Source organism: Sinocyclocheilus anshuiensis, unplaced genomic scaffold, assembly GCF_001515605.1.
Source record: "Sinocyclocheilus anshuiensis isolate Anshui unplaced genomic scaffold, SAMN03320099.WGS_v1.1 scaffold1325, whole genome shotgun sequence".
NCBI classification, from domain to species: domain Eukaryota; kingdom Metazoa; phylum Chordata; class Actinopteri; order Cypriniformes; family Cyprinidae; genus Sinocyclocheilus; species Sinocyclocheilus anshuiensis.
In genome coordinates, this window is record NW_015552751.1 from 521,046 (window position 1) to 539,365 (window position 18,320).

The 18,320-nt window shown below is 37.5% G+C and overlaps 1 protein-coding gene across 1 annotated transcript in view; it reads left to right on the forward strand.

Moving 5' to 3' along the window:
- The window catches only part of LOC107667861 (CUGBP Elav-like family member 5), a 208,988-nt gene that overhangs the window by 174,088 nt on the left and 16,580 nt on the right, over window positions 1-18,320 (forward strand). Inside the window, exon 7 of the mRNA XM_016459588.1 lies at window positions 14,077-14,221. Within this exon, the coding sequence (XP_016315074.1) occupies window positions 14,077-14,221 (145 nt within the window). The remainder of the gene's footprint in view (window positions 1-14,076; window positions 14,222-18,320) is intronic.

An 18,320-nucleotide genomic window follows, 5' to 3' on the forward strand; every position in this document is an offset into this window, starting at 1 on the left:
ATTTCAATTCCCAACCCATGAATACTTGCAGAAAAACCCAAGAGTTTTTGTGCGGGTTTTTACGGTTTGTTTACATTTGGAGTATTTGGTTTTGATTATAAAGGACACTTTTATAACCTGTGGTTTTGAGTTCATGTGTTTGGCATAATGTTGAGTAAAATATCAAACATTCACAGTATGTTTTTATATAAATATAAAAATAAGCAGCTTGCACCTTTTATTTGGGCATTAAGTTTCCTAAAGACAGTGTCAAAAGGTTAGTTCCTCTTCAGGAACTCGAGCTGCGTCGGAAACGCTAGGGGAACACCTTCTGTGACCACGCTCTGAATAACATGTGAAATCAGTCCAATAGCTGAGCGGGACGTCACGGGCGGGTGACGTCATGACCAGGAAGCTATAAAAGCACGTGCGACGGAGCCAGCGTCAGCTTTCTGTCATTCAGCGTAGCGCTCTGTGTGTGTCAGTCATATTTATTGTTGTCTGTCAATTGTGAAATTCCGACGCAGCGTCTCATTCCCTCGAGGAACTAGGGTTACATACGTGACCTGAGACGTTTTGTTATTCATACATGTTTTGCACCTTAAGAGTACGAGATTTTAATAGCTGTTCTTATTTGATTTATTTGACTTGTTTGTTTGATTCATTTCTATGAATCAGTTGAAAACTCTGATTCAGTAAATTGTTTAATCAAACATATAGACTGAAATTTGCATGTACTGTAATTTGCTTTTTTTTTTTATGTACTTTTTAATATATCAAATATTATCAAGAGGCTGAAAAATATCAAGATGATTTTTTCATAGCTTCATCATCCTGGCCTAGTTCGGCATACTCAGCATGGTTAGAGAAGCCAAATGCGCTTTGAGTAATTCATCTTCTTTAGATGAATCCTACTTCATTTATGTAATGGATAATGTATTCAAAGCACATGGATTTCTGTGCATATTCATAAGCGTATTACTTGAAACGATAACGGCATTAGATACAGATTAAGCCTGATCTGATTGTGTGAAAGTTAGCCGCTATTTTAAATACTTTTCAGCTCACGGAGTCTCACAGAAGTTTGAGGATCCGTACCTCTTGTCAAGCAGAGCGCCGTGCTCTATATATAGCATATACCCTGCAGGCGTTTAGTTTTAATTACTGTGTGCATGTGTGTGTGTGTGACATTTCAAACTACAGCTTTGATTTTATAATCCATATGATCCTTCGCCAGAACCGCGTGCGCCTCCTCGCCATGTTAGCGGCTTGCCTCTTATTATCCCGCGCGTGTGTGAACATACTGTGCTATCTGTGTGCAATTCCTTCTGTGACATCTAAACATGGAACCAACAGAAGGAAAACCCCCAGGTATCCCATCATCCACCTGTTCTATGTCCCCGTACACAGTAAATACAACCGCACATGTTGAAACACACATACAACTTGAATTGTGCACACAAATATTTAAGTGCATGAAATACCTATAGCTATTAGCAAGTTCGATTTCACAAATTATTGCTTTACATAATGTGCCAGAATGCAGTGCACAGTGCAATGCATAGCATAAGTTTGCATTGCATTTACCAGGGCAGTATAACAGGAATTCAGTGCTATTTTAGTATCATGGATATGCACAGCCCTGCATCTTTTGCCTAATAATTTGCTGATTTGCCTAATAAAAAATACCTAATCTTACCTAATTTTATGATGCTGAGTTCAAAAATATCAATAAAAATGCATTTTTTTCTCACAAAATAAGAATGAAGATTTTACAAATTATATATATATGCATCATGCACTAAAATAACAAAAGCCGTCAAATGTCAGAAGTTTTGGTTTTAATAACAAAAATAAGTATTCAAAATGTATTTTTTTACTTACAATATGCAAAGGAGTGGGAAAATATGTTCCTATACTTCATTTAATGTCAAACAACTTTACAAAACTTGCTTTTTTTCCCCAAAATCTGTATTTTTCTGTTGCTGTTTAGATGTAGTAAAATACCCACAGATGTAGCAGAAAACATCTATGTCATGTTTGCATTTTTTTCTGTTACTGGCCATAGTTCTAACCTTGAAATCAGGATTAGGCATGAAAATAATGTCATATATGTGAAAACTGGCTGAGAATTGAACAAATAATTGTATTCTGGCTCAGAGGAAGACAGAAATCATGTCTTTGTGGCAGATTTTCTGCTGATTAAGGGAGACTACAAGACTTCTTCACCTTACAAATGAATATTGCTACGAAATGCTCATCATATTGTGTGAGAAAGTGTGACATTCTCAAGCAAAAAGCATTATTTTTTAAATCAGCATGCCAAAATTAGTAAGAAACAAGTATTGAATTTCATTCAGCAAATATGATGCAGGGCGGTGTAATAGTTAATATTTTGAATTAGATTTTGTTTTTATATTTTTGGTTACTTAGTAACACGTTACACCCAACTAGGGCTGTGCAAAAAATCAAATGCGATTTTCATGCGCATCTCGTCAGTAAAGCCGCTTCTGGTGATTCGATTTTTTGCCCAGCCCTACACCCAACACTGTATACTGCAACCCATAAAGAAAAGTCTCTTAGACAACAGTTACATTAAATGGAGAGTGAATAGAGAGCAGTAGGATCTTGCTGAGCAAATTAAAGTTAGTTGAACTGACGGCATATTCATATATTAGCAATCTACACAAACCTAGCATTCACATGTGCATACTTACAGTGTGTTCATTATAGATACATACAGACCACAAACAGGCACAAACCCAATTCTCCTTCTAGGGAACGAGACGACGCTGCGTCCTCTAGCAACACTATGGGGACTGCCGCCAACATTGTTTCACATGTGAAACAATTCCAATCCCACTAGCCCATGTAGCCTGTGATGTCACAGGCGGGCGCCCAGAAGTATAAGAGGGCGCCTGCTAACAACATTTTAATACTTTTTATACCTTTATTTTCTTCTTTTTTTTACATTTAAATATATATATTTTTTTACAATTTAAAAGTCTTTACTGCAACGTGATCCATTTAATGCATCCTCGCTGAATAAAAGTGTTCCTTTCTTTATTAATTTCTTCTTTGAAAAACAAAACAAAACTTGCGCTACCGTTCAGAAGTTTGGTGTATTACATTACCCTTAACAGTTAGAAATTAAGCTAACTTCAGCATCTCATACTCTTTTAACTTCTATTAAACACATCATAAATAAAAACATCAAATCTATATTTCACATTTATTCTGAAAAAGAAGTGGTCTGTTAGCAGCAGTGCCTGCTGTTGAGATAATGCACTCTGCCAGCACAGCACAGAGGTCACAGGGACACAGATACTGGTTTGGTAAGTGACCAAGTTCCCCTTCTAGGGAACTCGCGCTGCATCCTCTAGTGGGAACTATGGGGACTGCCGACAGCAGGACCGGTGTCTGAAGCACATGTGAAACAACTCCAATCCCATTGGCCCACGTAGCCCGTGACTGAGGGCGCCTGCCGAATATGTCACCAACATTTGTTGTCTTCAGGAGCCGTTTGTTTGACAGTGCATGTGAAGGCATTATGGAGAAAACCAAGCCAAGAGAGCATTTTAGAAAGTGTGTGCCTCTGTGTCCGATGTTTCTGACAACCGAGGACACACACAATCTATGTGTTATATGTCTTGGTGAGGAACACACTCTTTCGGTGCTCGAGGGCTCTGAATTTGCTCATTGTGAGAAATTCTCAATAAAAAAAAGCTCTGTTCGCGTTTGTCTGTCTTCTCTAGGGATGAGGGACAAGCGTCTGCGTCTCACAGTTCAGGTCCCACTGCTGCCGAGGCACAGCGTAGACTCAGATCGTGGGGTTCACAAGTCGAGCTTGCAGAAAAGTTTGAAAAGGGTAAGCACCTTTCGAAAGCTTCCACTGCGATTTCATGTGCTCTGGGGGATCCAGAAACTCTTTCTCTTGGGTCAACTGATTCTGCGGATAGCGCTAAATTGGGCTGATCTAGTGAGAATAAGGATGTGGATGTGGTTGGCGATGGAGATAAAAGTGAGAACACTGAATCTTCCCAACCTCCAGTCCTGCATATGGGGAAATGCTGGAGGTAATGGCGCAGACTACAAAGAGGCATGATTTAGTCTGGTCATGCAAAAGGCAGAAGGCCGCCTGTGGCAGATTGGACAAGCGCTTTCTGGCTGGTCATGACCTCCCCTCCCCCAGGGGTCTCCCCTTTCTACCCCTTTCAGGGTTTGTCCCCTGAGGCAGTCGAGGAACTGCGCCACACCACAGACTTGGCTCTTCATGCCACTAAACAGACTGCTGTTGCCATTGGGTGTGTGATGGCAGTAATGGTGGCTACAGAGAGGCATTTGTGAATAAATCTTGTGGACATTGGGAGGAAAGAGAAAGCCTTTCTTCTTGATGCTCCGCTTTCACCTTCCGGGATTTTCGGCACTTCCGTTGAAGCAGTGGTTGAGATGCGAGACCACTGCTTACATCAGACTCTAAGGCTGGACTAATGATGTTGCTTGCTGGCGAAACATTGACTGAAAGGCCGGTCTCTCCCTTGTAATGTGGGCTTTTTTAAGTACTCTCAGTGGTTGGCCTACCCCCTTTATCTGTTTTTTTCAAGTAGGCAGGCCCCTAAGCTCTTTTCTAGCCGTCTCCCCTGTTAGGGTTTTAAGTAGATGGTCTACCTCCCTTTACCCCTTCAGCTTAGTCAGGTAGTAGGGGTTTGGGCTGCCCCCCTATTCCTATGGGTTTTTTAAGTGGGCATCCCCCTGAGCCCTGCATGCTGCTTTGGCTCATTGTAACATAGACTTCTGAAGATAGCTGTGCTCTCAGATTGGTTAATGGAGTGTCCCTCCTGATTGGCTGGGTTCCCCATTTTTACAGAGTTATGTTAGTGGCCACAGGCGTTGATGGCTTGCCCCCTCTCTGAGGGAAGGTGTGGTGTATGTCTGTGGCTTCCCTTGGTGCTCTCTCACCAGGTGAACAGGCATGCGACAAGGCATGGCTGAGTGGGCATTTCATTCCCCATAGTGTCCGCTAGAGGACACAGTGCGAGTTCCCTAGAAGGGGAACGTCTAGGTTTACGCATGTAACCAGACACTTGCCTGTTTTTACGTCTCCTTACGACAACCAAGTTGGTGGCGTGTTCGGCAGAGGCCCTCTTATACTTCCGGGCACCTGCCTGTGACGTCATGGGCTATGTGGGCCAATGGGATTGGAATTATTTCACACATGTTTCAGACACCAGTCCTTGCTGGTGGCAGTCCCAATAGTGTCTGCTAGAGGAAGCAACGTCTTGTTCCCTCTCGGGGAATCATGGTTACATGCATAACCCGAGACATTCTCTCTGCAGGTTCAGACTCTCAGTTTGAACCTGACTGATTTAAATTGCATGTGGATTATTTAAATGGGAATGAGTAGCACTTCAAACATTGCCTTAAATAGTGAAATCCTGCCCTAGAGGAAGCAAATAAATACACACTCCCTCTCACACACACATTGAGTGAAATAGACTATTAATTTTGGTCATAGTGTGATACAGCAGCACACAGGCAGCACTGTTATCCCGCACAGGAAGTGCTGGGATTATAGATCCTGCCAACAGCATTTGCATAATATCATGAGGGTTATTTAGGAAGATTTCTGGAATTGTGGCTCTTTTTGACAGCGGTTTGGGTTGAGTTGTTTGAAAAGTGTGCTGTGATTTCAGAACAGTTTCATAAAGATTGCCAACTATGACTCAGCAGAGTGTTCAAAAGAGGACACAATATAGAACAGAGTAGAACAGAACAGAGACACATAGAATTGAACAGAACCATATAGAATCTAAGAAAACAGTCAGATTGAAAAAAAAAGATAGAATGTAATACAGAACAATAGAATAGAATAGAATAAAATAAAAAATGAGTCAGAGGATAGAACAAAACAGAACCATATAAAATGTAGTGCAGTGGAATAGAATAGAATAGAATAGAATAGAATAGAACCAAGTCAGGGGATAGAACAGAACAGAAAATAACCATATAGAATGGAACAGAATAGAATATGGTAGAACAGAATATTATAGAATAGAACCATATAGAATCTAACAAAACTGAGTCAGAGAATAGAATAGAATAGAATAGAATAGAGCAACATAAAAGTTTACAGAACCATACAGAATCAAACAAAACAGAGTCATAGGACAGAACAGAAAATAATGGAATAGAGCCACATGGAACCATATTGAATCTAATGAAATAGAACAGAACAGAAAATAACCCAATAGAATGGAATACAGTGGAATAGAATAGAATAGAATAGAATAGAATAGAACCACATAAAATTGTACAGGACCATATAGAATCTAACTAGACAGAGTCATAGGACAGAACAGAAAAAAATGGAATAGAGCCACATGGAACCATATTGAATCTAATGAAACAGAACAGAAAAGAACCATATATTTGAATAGAATAGAATAGAATAGAATAGAATAGAATAGAATAGAACCACATAGAATTGTTAACCCTAAAGATCAGCTTATGGTTGTTTCAGTTTTCTTTCACACTCAGAATGGATTGAGAATATCATCTCTATTCTATTTCCAGTTGTAATTCTTTTGAAGTTGAAAAATTAGCACAACAGGTGTAACATCTCAATTTGTGCACTAAAAATTATGATCAATGCACTGGTAAAGGTTATTTGACACTGTACTCTATGTCCCACAATGCCCTGCTCCAGCATTCTCTGGCACTGCATTGATGTCTTAAAGACCTGGCACTGGAATAGAAGACACAAATAAAGGCGAGAGAGGATTGGAGGCTGTAATGTTCCAGTGCGCACTGCTCAAGAACCAAAGCACGAGCAGTCAAGCACTGAAGGGCATTTCAGAAACCTTTCTCAATGTAAACAAAGAACAGGCCACAAATTTACTTCATTTCAACCACGTTACAGCGGTGTAATTCTGCTGTGTCATGCTTCAATCCAAAGGCTTTTGTAGTGACCATGGAAGGAGTTTGTCAACAATAATTATGCTCATTTTGTGAACAGAGCTCCAGACTGATGTAAGTTTGAAAACCCCCTGAGTGAGTGAGTGGGTGTGTTGTGTTGTGATTGAGGAGCAGTTGGTGGTGTGCAGTGCCACTTGGTGGATTGCTGTGCAGCTGCACACAGGAGGTGCCTGGCTCTTGCAAAGAAACTCAGCTTTTGGTAATCATAAGCAAACAATTCAGAGGACATTAACCTGATGCGAGTATTTGTCATGTTAATTATGATTTGTTCCCAGCGTACTTGTTATTTAATGTGATTTCCGTGATTCATATCTAGTTGTGCATGCTTTGTTCGACTAGAGCACACAAACAAAACAGCAATGATGAGCCTCATCATTTTATTACCATTTTTGGCTGGAAATGTAACCTGAACATTTTTATGTATTACCTAATAATTGAGTTAAAATCCTTGCTGTTCTTGTGAACTTTCTATTCATCAATCCTTGTTGTAACATTTTAAAATAATTATAAGACACCAAGTTTTGTAACTTCATCTCCTTTTGGAGAAGATTCCAATCTGAAGTGGCAGCATATTTAAAGGAAGTTTTTCCAAGCTCAGTTCTGACAAGGGCCACACGTAGATTATAATTTGATTGAGAACATAATGGGTAATTGCCAGATAAAGTCCTTTGAATGAAACAACAGATAAAATGGCAAATAACCCAATATGGATTTATATATCAATAGATACCAATGCGTTTTTCTCCAAATACTCAAAGAAGGCCATGCAACTCTTTTATATAGTTTACAATGGTGTGTTGAAAATGTACAATCAGTTATAAATCTCAGAGCACCATGGTACAAAGCATCCAAGGAAGAAAGAAGGTAAGAGGGAGCATGCTGATACACTACATCCCCATAATCGAGAACTGGTAAAAAAGTAGCGGACACTAATTTTTTCCTCACATTGAATGAAAAGCACGACTTATTTCTAACATAAAACCCTAACTTTTTCTTTAATTTTTGTTTCAAATACTTAATATGTAAACCAAAACGTAATGTGTTATCTATAATAATACCCAGGTAATTGTACTCTGACACTGAAGTAATCTGGCTCCCCTAAGAAGTCAGAAGAATGCTAGAAATTTTGTACATTAATGAGGAAAAAAAATTAACTTAAATGATTTTAGCAAATGGCTGCAATATAACAAAGAGTGAAAAATTTAAGGGGGTCTGAATACTTTCCGTACCCACTGTATACTGAATAATAATGGCCCCAACACAGATTCTTGTGGGACTCCCTTAACAACCTCCAGAGGATCTGACTGAACACCTTCCATCTGTACACATTAGGTTCTTCGCTTTAAATAAGCAATGAACCACAAAATAACATTTTCTGATTTAGTCATACCCATCTTAGCCTATTTAATAATATGTCATGAACCACAGTATCAAAGGCCTGTGATAAGTCAATAAAAAGACAAGCACAATGTTGTTTACATTTACATTTACATTTACATGTTGTTTATTATCTAAGGACTCCACAATGTTATTTAAAACTTTTAAAATAGCCGAAGTAGTACTGTGCTCTTTACGGAACGCGGATTGGTTAATAGACAGAATATTATGACAGTTTAAAGACTGTGTCAGCTGTTTGCGAACTAGATTTTCCAAAAGTTCCGAGAGAATACAGAGCTTAGATATAAGTCTATAGTTATCCATTAAAGAAGGATCACCCCCTTTTGACAGGGGAACTACAAATGCTGATTTCCAAATCCTAGGGATTTTATTAGTTGATCATGAAAGATTAAACAAATACGTCAGTGGAAGTGAGATAATATCAGCTGCTAGTTTTAAAAACAAAGGGGGAATATGATCAGGACCTGGCGATTTATTCATATCTGATTCTTTTAAAGCAGAGCAAACATCAGAGAGGGTAATTTGTTGAAAATCTAACTCTTTTGTCCATAAATTACATTTGTAGTTGCAAAAAAAATATGAATTTTGAGTCTGTATCACACAATTCTGACTTTTTTTTCCAAAATTGTGATTTTATATCCTCCAAATTACGAGGGGAAAAAAAGGCCAGATTGGGAGATATTAACTCAGAATTGTAAGGGGGAAAAAAAATCAGAATTATGAGATAAAAAGTTGCAATTACCTTTTTAAATTTTTTTCATCCCATGGTGTAAAAAAGCTTCTATGCATTCATTCATTCTTTTTTCCTTTTTTTTTTTTGATGCACACAATCCAAAAGATGTGTTTATTCATAATAAATTAATTCCCAAAAAACTAATCTGCATGCTTTGTTGTCTTCTGGATATAAACACTACAGCAGGATCTCTGCCGGTTAACACAATTTTACTGTTGCACAGTGAGGCCACCCAACCGTTTAAACTACAGCTACACTTTGACGGAGTGGCAAAACAAGTGATTATTGTCATCCGTTTAGACATCTCATTTCTTCATACACCAAACACTTCCATTTTCCCATTTTCCTCTCAACACATGTCAGCACGTCCCCGCAAACATGCATAAGTACGCGTGTCGTCCTCCTTTTCTCCATGTGAGCGACTGAAGGCTTTGCATTGAGCTGTGCACTTCTCATAGCGGCACTACACGAGTAATTGGCCCATGATGGAGCGCTGATTGCCTCACAGTACCTAGGGATTTCAGCACGCATTAGCATTCAATAAAATCGCAGATGCATACACAAATACACACACACACATACATGCATCGCTCCAGTAAATGAGTTTATCACAGAGGCTTTCAGCTCATCTTTGTGTCTCAGGGCTGGACGGGAGTTTATTTGCCATGTGAATTTGGTAGTTTTTTTTGGAACTGAATTAAGGCAGCTAGAAACTGATATTCAGTACAATAGTTATTTATTTGGACATATATATCTTATATATTATATCTTATTATGTTTTTAAACAGATGTGTTTTTTTTATATATTTTTTGTTATTTGGGGTCCCTTTTTTATGGAAGCCTGTTTCCACCACGAAATAAAATATATATATATATATATATTTTAAAAAAAAAGGTAATTGCAACTTTTCATCTCACATTTCAGACTTTTTTCTTACAATCAAAATAGCAAGAAATAAACTCAAAATCGAGAGATTTTTTTCTTGGAATTCCAAGTTTACATCTCAGCATTTTTTTTTATTTTTTTTTTTTTTCCTGACAATAAAAAAAATAGAAAAGGTAATTTTGACTTCTTATCTCACAATTCTGCTTTTTTTCCCCACACACAATTAGAGTTTATGCGAGTTTATATCTCGCATTTCTGTACAAATTAGTCCAAACTGTGCGATATAATCTCAGAATTGCAAGGAAAAATGTCCGAATTGTGAGGTAAAAAGTCATAATTATATTTTTTATAATTTTTATTTTTATCCTGTGGCAGAAACAAGCTTCCGTTTTATATATTGAAAAATCGAAATATAATTATTGTCTAAAATGTATTTTAAAAATACATTTCAAGAAATAAGGAAAATGCAAAATAGTTTATTCTAGCCCACCCACATTTGTACACTAAAATGTAATTTGATATTATCAATTAATTTTGCTCCTGAAGCAAATTTTGTATTACAATACATTTTGAAATTTGATATTTTATGCAATCAGTTCACTTAAACTTAACTAAAGCTGGGTGGAAACTGATATTCAGTTACATTTATTTGGACATTTTATAGGGTTTGCTGAAATGAAATGCAGAAATAAAGTGTGCACATTTGACTCTTAAAAAAGTATTACACATTACATCACATTAAATTGCTTTCTGTAGTAATCAACAGTGTGCTATTAATATATTATAGTACTTTATTATATCCTCCGCTACTAAATGATTGCAATATTCATGTACATTACTGTACATTGGATATGCATGGTACTCCAGGGTAATTCAGAGAATACCATGGTACTTCTATGTACATTGTTTGATAATGTTTCAAATGAATGTGGATTCTGATGTTGATAGAGCATCTCATCCTCCAGCATCACAGATAAACAAAGCGCCGTCATTAAGAATGCATGCTAATGGTTTATCCTATAGATCAGTGTGATTTAGATTGATGTATGTATACATTACACACTCTGTCCGTGTCAAGATGTGGTCAGACTCAATCAGGTGTAGCTAATCACCTTCTCAATGGCACGCAAAGCCATTTGACCTTCAACTGTGATCAGCTGTGCTCGTTTTGATTAGCTCAGCATGAAAAGAGCTTTCCTGGAGCATTGCAGTCCTTGGTAGTGCAGCTGAAGCAAACAATCAGCTATGGGTGGCAAGATACAACTATGGGTGTCAAAAGAGCTCTGGCATAAAGTTGTGGACAAGCACAAGTCAGGAGATGGAGACAAAAACAGTTCAAAGGCTTTATCAGTGCCTAGAAGCACAGTGAAGTCTGTTATTAAGAAATGGAAGGTATTTGGTGAAACACATACCCTCCCTGGATCAGGACGTCGCTCCAAACTGGATGAATGGGTGGAAACTGATATTCAGTTACATTTATTTGGACATTTTATAGGGTTTGCTGAAATGAAATGCAGAAATAAAGTGTGCACATTTGACTCTTAAAAAAGTATTACACATTACATCACATTAAATTGCTTTCTGTAGTAATCAACAGTGTGCTATTAATATATTATAGTACTTTATTATATCCTCCGCTACTAAATGATTGCAATATTCATGTACATTACTGTACATTGGATATGCATGGTACTCCAGGGTAATTCAGAGAATACCATGGTACTTCTATGTACATTGTTTGATAATGTTTCAAATGAATGTGGATTCTGATGTTGATAGAGCATCTCATCCTCCAGCATCACAGATAAACAAAGCGCCGTCATTAAGAATGCATGCTAATGGTTTATCCTATAGATCAGTGTGATTTAGATTGATGTATGTATACATTACACACTCTGTCCGTGTCAAGATGTGGTCAGTTGGTGTGTGTAGTTACAGCCGTCTTTTAGAAAGCGAATTTGTGTCATTTCCACAAAGGCACACACTATCATCTTCCGCAATATTTAATTAATAAATGAAATTATATTTTTATTAATAAATACTTTATGTATATATATATATATATATATATATATATATATAATTTATTTTATTTTAATTGTATTTTTATTTATATATGATATATTTAAAAAATAGTATATTGTTTTATTTTATGTACAATTTTCCAAACTGATGAAAGAGCCGGAGGAAACTGATCAGAGAGGCGACCGAGAGACCTACAGTAACTCTGAAGCAGCTGCAGGAATTTATGACAAAGAGTGGTCATTGTGTGCATGTGACAACAATATCACAAATCCTCCACAAATGTGGCTTGTATGGGAGGACTGCAAGAAAAAAGCTGCATGCAGTCATGACTGAGCTTGGCCAAAACACACCTTGAAGATTCTGAGGCAGATGAGACTAAAATTGAATTATTTGGCCTCAACACCAAAAGATATGTCTGGCAGAAATCCAATTCAGCTCACCATCCAAATAACAGCATTCCTACAGTAAAGCATGGAGGTGGTAATATCCTGTTATGGGGGTGTCCTGTTATGGGGTGTTTCTCTGCCGCAGGGACTGGAGCACCTGTCAGGATAGAAGGAGAAATGGACGGGGCAAAATACTGTCAAATTCTTGAGGAAAATCTGCTGTCCTCCGCCAGAAAGTTGTCAATGGGAAGAAGGTTTACCTTAAAACATGAAAATGACCCAAAGCACACAGCAAAACTGAGCACACAGTGGTTGAAGGAGAAAAAGGTGAATGTCCTTGCATGACTTGTCAGAGCCCAGACTTAAACCCCACTGAAAATCTGTGGAATGACTTGAACACTGCAGTCCACAGATGGTCACCTTCAAATTTAACTGAACTTGAGCAGTTCTGCAAAGAAGAATATTGTATAAAAAAAGTTTTAGTTCACCAACATTTGCAATTATATTTAAAATGCACTTTGATATTATCAATGTATTTTGCCCCTGAAGCTTGAAGATTTTATATAGCAATATATTTTGACTTTTGGAAAATATGGAAAGCTTTTGGAAAACTTCAGTTTGGTAAATAAACCTCTTTCAACTGAACTGTTTATATCATACATTTACAGTATGTTTCAAAAATATATTTTTTGGCCAGAATAAAATCTGTTTTTGCAATATGAAGTCATTTCAGGACTCAGATCCAGCGTTTGTTATTTACTCCACGGAACATCACGTCTGTTTTGTACTGTTGTGTTTGTGCAGATGGTTGTTGCCATAGTGACATAATTACAGTAATTGACTATTCTACAGTGCATTTGTGCTCGTTAATTCACTTTAGGATTGTACTTTGATCAAATTTATTTAAACACCTACAGACACATGTAGCATCTCTGATAGGGTCAAGTTATATAACTAACAAGTGCCATGCTACTGTTTTTTGTGAACAAGATACCATGGTAATGGTTACACTTTATTTTACAGTATTTGTACTTACAGTGTACTTATCCAAGAAAGTACTAGCATATATGGGTAAGTTTAGGTTTAGGGGTAGGTTCAGGTTAGTACCCAGTTATTGTAATTGCTATAATAAGTACATATAGCATGCACTCACGGAACAGGACTGTAAAATAAAGTACTACCGTAATATGTTTTTGGACATATTTTTTAAGTACCAAGGAGTACCTTATAAATACCTTGCGATATAAATATGGTAATCTGTCAAAACCATGACATTACAATCAGGGCCGTTTTAACCATAGGGCTAGGCGGGGCTTCAGCCCCGGGGTCTGAGCAAGGAGGGGGCCCGTGATTGGCTGTGGAGTAGATTGACTGGAGCGCTTCTGCAAATATACATTTTAGGCGCTGTGAATGGCACATTCTTTCTTAAGGTGGGCTTTTAGCCCTGTTGTACCCTATATATATATATATATATATATATATATCATTATTGTGATGGGGGGCCCTGCAGTAAGTCATAGCCCCGGGGCCCAGTGCGGTCTTAATGCGGCCCTGATTACAATCACTGGTACTGATACAGTGCTTTTTTGGGGTAAAGGATCTTTCGTTTTCAATCAAATTAGATGCATTTGCAGTTTTTGTATTTAATTTAATGTTGAATGTTTTCTTTCTCTTGTTTTGTTTTATTGGTTTAGCTGATGCAGCAGCAGGCGGCGATTATGGCGGCTTCTCACGGCGGTTATTTAGCGCCCAGTGTGGCGTTTCCAGCGACACAGATTCACCAAGTGGGGGCGCTCAACATGAACAGCCTGCCGCCCACCTCGATGACACCTGTTTCAGGTGAGCCTCATGCACAGCCTTAAAATCTCATTTAGGTGTCAATTTTATCTCAGATGTCCCACCTAAAATTTCTTACTAAAAATTTTGAATAACTGCTCAAAACTGTGAAAACTGGATATTCAACGCAACAAACTATAGGGCAGGATATCATTTTATCCATTAATAAGTGTTTGTTTTTAATTGTTATTTATAACCTTCTGATCAGAAGGCTTCTGCTTAAATGCTTGAATTTACTTTTGTAGACAGATTAAGTTCTTGTTGTGATTAAGTTATTAAGTGATTTTCGTAAAACTTTACAATAAGGTTCCATTTATTAGTATTAATTAACTACAGTAGTTAAAGGGATAGTTCACCCAAAAATGAAAATTCTGTCATTAATTACTCACCCTCATGTCGTTCTAACCCATAAGACCTCCGTTCATCTTCGGAACACAAATTAAGATATTTTTGATGAATTCTGAGAGCTCTCTGACCGTCCCATAGACAGCAATGTACCCTGGTGCCATTTTGGAGAGTCTCCACTGAACGTAAACAGCGTATGCTATTCTGTGTCAGCTGAATACGTTGTTTTCGTTCAAATCAACGAAATGCGTGACGCAACTAAAAAATGTTAAAAAAATTTCTTAAACTTAAATCTTAAAGGGGTCATATGATGCTTTTTTAAAGATCATTATTTTGTGTATTTGGTGTAACGCACGTGAGTTTAAAATATACTGAGACCCCAGCGTGAGTTTTTTTAGGCGACCGTTATTTTAGAACGTATCGCTTTACTGTTTCCATGGAGACGCATCATGTTTGTCACGTGACACAACGCAGCCACAATAGCTCCTTTTTTATTCCAAATATTCACTGACGTGTTCACTATATTAAGAAATATCTGATATTCCGATTCTCAAATACGTGCAAGTAAATGTATTTGGTAGTGTAAACATCTTTATAATGACCATGTTAGTTGATCTATAGCGGGTGATGGGCGCCGCCATGTTAGTTCGTGCTGAATCCGAGCTGTGGGGTTTACGACACGTAAATTCACTCTCTCCTCCCGAAAGACATTAAAGTAAGTTTCCGGTGAACTGGGATTAGTGTAGACTAAACTTTAAAGTTACCTACATATGTGTATATGATATCAATAAAACATGTTGTCAAATTATAATTGAATGGACTATTAATGCCACTTCCATAGACATCGGTGTGTATTTTACAAACTATAAATTTATTGTTTTACTAGTACTTGTGTGTATTTAGATGTCTGAAACCTAAAATAAGCATTAAATGGTTGAAAACACTGAATAGTTGTGATAATATGACTAGCGAGCGTGTCCGTCTCTGGCTCAGCGCCAGGAAAAGCAGATTTGAATTTTGAATTCAGCAGTTGATCACGTGATGCACTGAACGTTCTAATCGCACCGGTGTGATCGTACGCGTTAAAGGGTTATACTTGTATTTCAGGTGATTGCCAAGGCAACATTTCTCATTGTCATTTAGTTTAAATTGAAGTACTACAATAACTAAAACAACATAAACTAAAACTAATACATTTTAATATAAAAATGTATAGACATATATTAAAAACAACTAACAGAAATTCCAAAAACACACAAAAATTACTAAAACTTTAAATTTAACTTCAAAATATGAACAAAAACTATAATAGTATATGACAATGAACAATACTTCTACATAATAGTCAATGTTAGTTTCAACATTTACTAATACATTTTTTCAGATCAAATGCTTTATCTGTTGACATTATGTAATGCACTTTGAACTAACATAAACAATGAACAGAAGTATTTAAATGTAATTCAGAATTCATTTGTAATTATTAACTAACATTAAGAAAGATTAAAAATATGCTGTAAAAATGTTTCTGATTTTTTGCGTGTGTCTGTATATGGTAACAAGTCGGCTCTGCAAAACTAGTATACATTACATTTTTTTGTTACATATGTTACATTAGATCCGTTTACTAGCAGTAAGTATCCCAGATTTGCACTCTATCAAACCACATCTCACGCTGGATATCAGATTTCACTCCCAACTCACCTGATCCGTGTCATGGACTGAAACGTGCTAGAAATTCCTATTGATCCTTGGGAATCGATGAGCTGGATGTGAACCACACCGCATGGATGCGTTTCAGATGGTGACCGCTGCAAACACACACAAACACACAGCTGCAGGCTCTCACTCTTATAGGCAGCAGATGCTTGAAGCCGGGGATACAAGATAGTCCACAGGGTCCCACATGAAAACAAGCTCCTGAATTTGAGAAGCATTTTAAAATCCATCCACTGGTCATGATTTCGACTGCAGAAGTTTTTGAGATGTTCGAAGTCCACTGTAAATGTTCAGAAGATACAAAAACAGACCATTTTTGACAATATTTAGGAGGAAACTAGCATATAGTTGACCTTTAAGCTAACATACATGTACTAATGGTCCAGTTTTGATTTCATAGGCTCTTTAATTATGTATACGTGGAGTTCCCCAAAAGGCACATGGATTTTATGTTGCTGTGTTGCAGTTGGTTTGAGTCTCCTGTAATTGCACGATGTTTGAAATGCCAGGCCTTTGACTGACAAGCGTAATCATCTGGCGCTCGAGCGATCTGTGCCCACACAGAACAGATGCTTTCATCTGTGCACAGGATGACCTTTAGTCTGGGTGCTATTTTGGGCTCAGCATTTGCCTTTCATATCCTAATGAAACTAATAATGCGACCAGCAAGATGTTGATCTGAAAACAGCACACTCTGATGCTTTATGCAAATGTGTCCGGGGGTCATTTTCTCTCTGACAAACAGCTACTGATCACACAATGTGAATGCTACGTATATTTTAATGCTTCACCATATACTCAGACTTCAGGGTGTGTGTAGCGTGTTTTTGGATCTGAATAAGACATGCTGCACATTTCTAAGGGGAAGTTGTGTAAACTGATTCTTTAGGGCCGCATAAGAGAGAGTGTGTTATAATATTCTCCTCACTGACCATGTAATATACTGAGTGAACACACAAACACATTTGTATACACAATAACATCGTACACTCGCCCAGCATCCACTCTGTGTATTGATTTGATTTTTACTCTGACCGCCTACTGACCTTTGTAGCTTCTAGACTGTGTGTGTGTGTGTGTGTGTGTGGTTAAGAGAAACAGAGAGTATCTTAGAGTCTGTGGAACAGACAGTAGTAGACATGGCAGCCTAATTTATCATGGCTCCATGGGACCCACAAAGCATAAAGCACTGCAAAAGACACAAAAGCTCTCCTGGGCATGTGCTGTACACACACATACACACACACACACACACACACACAGACACACACACTCACATGGTGATTCCTACTCCATAAAGAGTAAATATTTGGTTATAGCTGTGCTGTGATGTGACTTTCTGCAACATTAAATGCAAATCCACTCATTACCTGTTTAGATAGCAGTCAAGAGCTGTACACAATACGCTAAGCGACTTCAAGTTTTATAGGGCAGAATTTCCCAGCTGTTTTTTCCTCTAGTCTGCAAGTACAGAAGACTTTTTACTGTCAGCATAAAATGTGGTCCTCTTTGCAGCTTATTGTGGCTAAGAACCGCATATTCCTTTTCAGAATTTTTAGTCAGAAGGACTTAGAAAATTAAAGTGCTTGATTATCGTAGAAAAAAAAGTTGTTTGTCTAGGTGTTGTCACTAGTCTTAAAGGGATAGTTCACGCAAAAATGAAAGTTCTGCCATCATTTACTCACACTCATGTTTTCCCAAACTTTCTTTCTACTGTGGAACACAGAATGGCTCCATTTCTTTGTTCCTACAATGGAATTCCAGTGTTGTTATTTATTTTATGTTTTTTAGCCCTTTTAACTTTTAATGTATGGACAAAAACAGCCGAGACATTCTTAAAAGTATCTTCTTTTATGTTCCACAGAAGAAGGAAAGTCATTCAGGTTTTGGAACAACATGAAAGTGACAGTGTTGTTATTGTTGACTAAAACTATTAAAAGACGGTTTCCGTTAATTGAAATACAAAAGACAAATGCTAAAATAAAATAAAATAAAATAGATATAACTTAAATACCTTAATTAGGTTTAAATTTACTAA